The sequence below is a fragment of the Haplochromis burtoni genome, unplaced genomic scaffold (genome assembly GCF_018398535.1).
Source record: "Haplochromis burtoni strain Fernald_Lab_line unplaced genomic scaffold, NCSU_Asbu1 Contig_2066, whole genome shotgun sequence".
Lineage (NCBI taxonomy): Eukaryota > Metazoa > Chordata > Actinopteri > Cichliformes > Cichlidae > Haplochromis > Haplochromis burtoni.
Window position 1 is genome coordinate 7,563 of NW_024584427.1, and position 6,431 is coordinate 13,993.

Sequence of the window (6,431 nt, forward strand, 5' to 3'; positions counted from 1 at the left end):
TATATATGAATGAGGACAACTGTTGCTAAAAGATCATCATCACTATCCTTTAAAATGATAGTTAAATATCAACATTTGGTATTAAGCTGTGTTTAAAAACAAAATTCATTTAAGAATTAAGTTATGATTCCTTAATTAGAACTCTTTTGTTTCCGAACACTCAAGATGAACCATTCTGCATTCATGTTTAAGTTCATCTCCTGAGATTTGAAAACAATTGTTTTAAAAGGAAAACAATTGTTTTCCTTTTAAGAGAAACTTGTACAAGAAATGCAAAGGTTTTTGATTGTGAAACAATAAATGATTGTCTTACAATAAGTGCAAGACTCATTGACATGAGCCCTTTGAGAAGGTGCTCATGTTCCTGTAATGTATGAAGGCAAAAGGAAACATTAAAATACCTGATCAGCAAAACGTATTTGTACAAAAACAAAATGACTGTTCTCTGTTTCTGGCCTCCTTTAGATTAAACCCCAAGTAATCAAATGTTATTTCAGATCTCCAGTTCCTAATATTTTCTTGTAGAAAATGTACTTTTTGATTTACCTTCTTTCCTAATGCTCCATCCACAGTTGCTTATATATTTAAAGATTTTGGATCTCAGTAGCTTGAGATGAAAGCAGGTTGATGATTTTGATTTTGGTGGCACGTAACAGTAATAATAAAAATGTTACTCTACCAAAACAGTAATAGTGAGAACAATATGTCATAATATCAGGAATAACATTACCTGATAACAATTTATATTATTTCATTTTCCAAGTAAGACAAACATGACAAATTTCATTTTGAATTAAATTTCTATGTGGTAAAATAAGTTGGGTATGCCAAGTCAGAATTTTCCTAATTTTGGTGTTAAGCCAAAATTGAAACAAAATAAAATCAGACTTGCAGCCTTATTGCGTTTGCTGAATATTTGTGTAATCCAGTTTTGTTTTTGCCTTTTCCTGGCACTGATAGCCTTCCATAGAAACCGTTTGGTTATGGAGGTCTTGCAGCTGATCTGGTTCTTCTAGATGAGAATAATTAGGTAAATGCTGAAGTTGTTTTGTTTTGATCCTCTTTCCTGGCTTCTAACACGGGTCTTTTGTATGCGATCACTTCCCCTCCTGATTATATTGTGGTGCTATGTGTGTGTGTGTGTGTGTGTATATATATATATAGATAGATAGATATATATGGGGAGAGAGAGAGATTATTATTGTCTGGTAAATTGAGTTATAGTGAAAAATTTATATTTTCGATACAAATTGAGGTGGGGGGAGGGAGTATCTGTCAGTTATAAATTTATTGATATTAACAATAACCCTAGAGGTACATTTTCAAAATTGCAGTTTCAAGTTTGTACATCTTTTTGATAGTGTATACAAGTTTCTGTTTATATGATTAATTTGTGCTGTGACTAAGCTTTGACCATGTAAATAAAGCCAGAAGTTTGGATTACAATTTGGTTGTCTTTGTTTACAAGCGTTGCCAACTGTTTCTGCATGGCTGTGAAAGTTTCTGGTGACTTTTATAAAAAGATGACTTTTGAATTATTAAACTTGTATTCAGTGTAACACTGCCAATCCTCTCTGCTTCACCATTGGACAATACATCTTTAAACATGCACAGAGAATCAAAATAGACCATAGCATGTTAGTGTGCCTCATAATGAAACGTACTATTTTGCATCAGACTTAACCGTGAAGAACTACTCCAGAAACTCAATTTACCAGCACCATCACAAACTAGTTCTGGCACTGATCTGCAGCGAAGTGCACAGCACAGACTGATCGTTAGAGATTAACTGCACTGCCTCATTCTCAAGATTTTCAGAAAAGTTTACCTCTATCTACTAAAAATCTGTCTTTGTACCTCTAGATTCTGTCAATTTGAAAATCTGAATCATCAAATCAATGCTGCTGGCCGACCCGGCGGGATATAATAGCCATAAAACACTGTAAGGAGATGAACATCAGCTTCACTTTCAGACCTGGAAGATGAACTGTGAACCCAATTCAAGTTTTTTTAATGATCACTGCCAATTGCAGAAACCCAATCCCCTTTCCTCAGCAAACTGACATGGTTCATTTAATAGTTGGAAGTCTTAAAAGATTTTTCTTATTAGTCATCAATGTCTGGAAGGATGATAAAGTTGCTTTAAACTATTGACAGTATGAAAGCAGTTTCCTAATCTAGTCAGATTAGGAAGTTGCTAATACAGACTGTCAGGCTAATTAACACTAATCCTGCCTAAAGTCACCACATTTTAACCCCCCCCCCACACACACACACAGGAACATAAGTACCAATGACACAGACAGGATGCCAGCTATTTTATTTTATTGTAAAGCAAATTACCGTTAACAAAACAGACAGTCAAAGACAGGTTTGGAATCATTAAACAATGTACATTGAAGGACTAGATGGAATTTTGCTCAGGAATGAATTCGGACTACACGTGGCCCCACAGAGACCAAATCAGAGCACAGTGGTAATGTAAAGGACAAGAGGGGTGAATTGTGAAAGACAAAGGATTTACACAAGTTCTTCTCCCTCCAGGCTACAGCTTACCACAGGAAATCTGAGGCAAGAGTTTCACTTTGTGCCCAAGCAGTGGTGAGGTGGGAGCTCCAGACCCAGAGCAGCTCAGTAGAGCCAGCTGAAGGCACAACTAGTGTAGTTGACAAGCTCATCATCTTTAAACCACAAGGAAATTTCCTTGTTGGCACTCTCCACCGAGTCACTGCCATGGATGATGTTCCTTAAGAAGAGGACAGAGTCAGAAAGTGACTATACACTTCATACACGCTATTGTTTCACATCTGCCATCATGCGAAGATAACTCACTTGCTGACATCAATACAGAAGTCTCCTCTGATGGTTCCAGGCTTAGAATCAGCAGGGTTAGTCTCTCCCAGCATCACCCTGCCTGTCTTCACCACACCCTTGCCTTCCCACACCTGAAGCAACCATGACAGATAATGAGGTTAAGATCTGACCTTGAACTGTTGACATGCATATATACATAGAGTCTTACCATGGCAACCACTGGACCAGACCTCATATAGTTGATGAGAGTAGGAAAGAATGGTCTGTCCTTTAGGTCAACATAATGCTTCATCAGGAGGTCCTCAGAGGCCTGCAGCAAAGAAAACAAGGCAGTTTCGTAAATGTTCACTTTCACATCCTAATTTGTGAGTCATCATTTGTACTTCATTTCACTCGCTGCTTTGCTGTAATACTTGTAATTTCAGATGAAGCACTCTAATTGTAGTGTAGGGGTCTCGAACTCCAGTCCTCAAGGGCCGGTGTCCTGAAACTTTTCCATGTGTCCCTGCTGCAACACAATTAGTAGCACACAATGCAGCCATTTGATTCATGTTACAGCAGCTCATGAGTGAATGAACATGGTGCAATCAAAGTACTGTTAGAAGTACATTTTTCCAAACACTTACATTTACTTAAATTTACTCGAGTAGGGTTAGGGGTTGCCATTTCAGCATGTAGTCAAGTTCTATAATGACCTAATTCAGGTGTGTTGCAACAGGGACACATGTTTTAAGACACCAGACCTCGAGGACTGGAGTTCGAGACCTCTGTTGTAGTATCACAGTAACTGTGTTGTCACCATATGTGTACTGATGCAGCTCTAGAAACTGCATTAGTACCCATTCGCTACTGCATATAATTGGCAACTTTATCAACATGTTTACCCCCAGCTTTTTAGCCGCAAGCAACAGACGAAGTCTGGGTGTAGAAACAATCACACCAATTTCTCAGAAATTGCACGGAAATTTAGGCCAGTACCATATCATCAGAACATGTTTCTCACACCAACGCTAACAGGACAGATGTTTAAACAGAAATATTTAAGTGTTGCAGGTTTATAACTTAAGCAAACTTGATGTTCACATAAAGCAGCACCTTACCATATCAGGTTAAATGTTACAGGATCAGTAGACCTTAACAGCTAATTGGCTGTGCTTCACTCAGGAACAGATGAGTAGGCTAATCAGGCTTACCCATTACTTGGCACACTTACAATATCTGTGCATATGTTGCAGATGGTTAAAATGTTTTAAGGGCAAAAATGTTGACCACTATGATACATTTTCACCTGTAAGGGTTGGATTCTTTCAGTCTATACTTACATGGAGCATCTTCATGCCCACCAACTTGAAGCCCTTCATCTCAAACCTTTTGATGACCTCACCAATGATGGCCCTCTGCACGCCATCAGGCTTAATGGCAATGAATGTGCGTTCCTTTAGCTCGGCCATGACTCTGAAAGAAAATAGACAAGAATGATGAAGACAAACAGGCAGCCTATGTGCTGCAGAAAGAACACGTCTGATAAGTTACTCACAGCACTTTACTGCATTTGACACAGTCAGCAGCGGGGCTGACTATGAGAGGACAAGATGCTGAGGGCATGGACCCCATTGTAAAGAAAATGCTAGTACAGCTTGCAACCTGGCTTAGTATGCATCTTGCTGTGATCATTTAAAGAGGACAGAAACTTGAACTAGCAGCCCCGCCCACACAGTGAACACATTGATCTTCATCATGCTGTCAAGACTCTGAATGTGCCAGAATAAAAATGTGACAGCGACTCATTGCTTAGGGATTTTTTTTTTTTTTTTAAATAATTGGAGATAAATTACAGGGAAAAAATTATTTTGGATATAACACCAAATTAAGATAATATTAGTTTTGACTGTTAACTGCTACAACAATGTGTGACAGGTCAAAGACACACATTCAAGCTTTAAGCCTCAACTCTAAATCGAGGGCTAATCTCTGTCTCCCAGTGCCACCTCTTCATGTGAGCAGTATTATCCAATGAGATCCATTCATTTATTCTACAATGCAGGGTCAAGTTCAAGCCTATTTGCAGCAGGCTCATTATTATTTCTGCAGGTAAAACTGACAATGTCCCCTGAATGTTAGCTTAGTATTTAAGGTTGTCTGTTTCACACAACTAAACATACATCGTTCCTGCACACTTTCTAAATACTGAAATGTATACAATTACTTTAAAAATACTTTAAAAAGAATGTAACCTAAAACAGTTGTATTTAATGTCATTTCTGTGTTTTGCCATTCAAGATCATCTCTGGGCCATGTCTTGATAGTCTTAAGTATTTAACATTTATAAGAATAAATGTTAAATATTTAAGAATATCCCGTTGACTACCGTCCATTTACTAATCTAAGTAAAAAAATATTAGACATAAGAATGACACCCTTCACCCGGATATATAAAAATGACTTTGCTAAAAGCTCATTGCATCAGCTACTTTGTGATAGGACGGCTCTTTATGGCTCCAAATTACGTGACATTCTAAGTGAGAGATACGATTAAACTATTTTTTGTAGGTCAGCAAGAGATTTCTAACAGCTTAAATTCCTGCAATCGCTTTTAGGAAAATACCGGAAATCTCTTTTGGCACAATACAGTTAACTCCTATAGGCTACTGACAAATCAAAATTTCTTGATAAATTTTCTAGCTTCACATATTTCACTCCTTTATTTGACGAATCGAGGTGTGTGCCATAATTTAGACAATGGTAAAACGACACGCGGAAGGCGCTCTATTGGCATGTCGACGCGGTTTCACAAGCAAGTTTAAGAGGAGCGAACTGCACCCTGTTAACTACTAGTTGCCTGAGCATCCAGTTTATGTCAAAACAGCGAGCTGAACACCTAACCCGCGCACCTTTTCACGAGTAGGCCCAAGCCTTCACATACACATGGTTTCTTTAGTTCGCAGTACCGCGATGAATCAATTTACTCGAACCATTTCAGTTGAGTGAGCCTGAAAAAGCCACGTTACGTTCCAGGATCGTACCGAAACCGCGTGCTATACTAATTTGTTAAGTATAGCAATTTACAAATTTCACCTGGACCTTTGATTGTACTGAGCGTAAAACAAACAAAAGAACCCCATCAATTTAACATCACTTTAATAAAAGCTCACTTCAAACATTTTACCATCGGTATTGAGACAACAACCGACCGATGTTAACACCGATTTGTCATACCAGTGCATGTACCCATACGCTAACAATACCTTAACACTTAGAATCCGGGTAGGGGACAAACAGCAGTTACCACGGTTGACGTCTGCAAAGACCTACAGAGGGTGCGCAGCGGATTCTTATCCACGAAGGCGGAGACTTCGTACGACGGCGAGACACTAGGACAAATATGTCAAGTGTATGTACAATACTCCTCCTTGTGGTTGCTAGAAGTACCTCTTCAAAAACCCATATGAATAAAAATATCACAAGTCAAGACAAAATGGTGAAAATCCGAGCTAAAGCGTGCGCGTTTTTTTTTTTTGCTAATATATTTTTGCTAGTATATTTCAAAGCTTCATAATGATTATATCAAAACTTCTAAAGCAGGGGCTGTGCAAGTATAACATGAAATCTAACACAAA

The 6,431-nt window shown here is 38.2% G+C and overlaps 1 protein-coding gene across 1 annotated transcript; it reads right to left on the reverse strand.

The window, feature by feature from the left end:
- Positions 1-2,303: 2,303 nt before the first annotated feature.
- LOC102308410 (nucleoside diphosphate kinase A2) lies at positions 2,304-6,210 on the reverse strand. Its single transcript, XM_005952722.2, has 5 exons — positions 6,060-6,210; positions 4,137-4,269; positions 3,023-3,124; positions 2,833-2,945; positions 2,304-2,746 (listed from the first exon to the last, which is right to left on the reverse strand). The coding sequence occupies exons 2-5, from the start codon at positions 4,263-4,265 to the stop codon at positions 2,632-2,634; spliced, it is 459 nt and encodes a 152-aa protein (XP_005952784.1). The 5' UTR covers positions 4,266-4,269; positions 6,060-6,210; the 3' UTR covers positions 2,304-2,631.
- Between the last annotated feature and the right edge of the window lie 221 nt (positions 6,211-6,431).

What these genes read in the sequence shown, in the direction of transcription:
- LOC102308410 (XM_005952722.2), bottom strand. Translation starts at nt 4,265, where the DNA reads ATGGCCGAGCTAAAGGAACGCACATTCATTGCCATTAAGCCTGATGGC. An exon ending in TGGGCATGAAGATGCTCCAT is followed by an intron (nt 3,125 to 4,136) that starts GTAAGTATAGAC and finishes TCTTTGCTGCAG; the next exon opens with GCCTCTGAGGACCTCCTGAT. An exon ending in CTGGTCCAGTGGTTGCCATG is followed by an intron (nt 2,946 to 3,022) that starts GTAAGACTCTAT and finishes TGGTTGCTTCAG; the next exon opens with GTGTGGGAAGGCAAGGGTGT.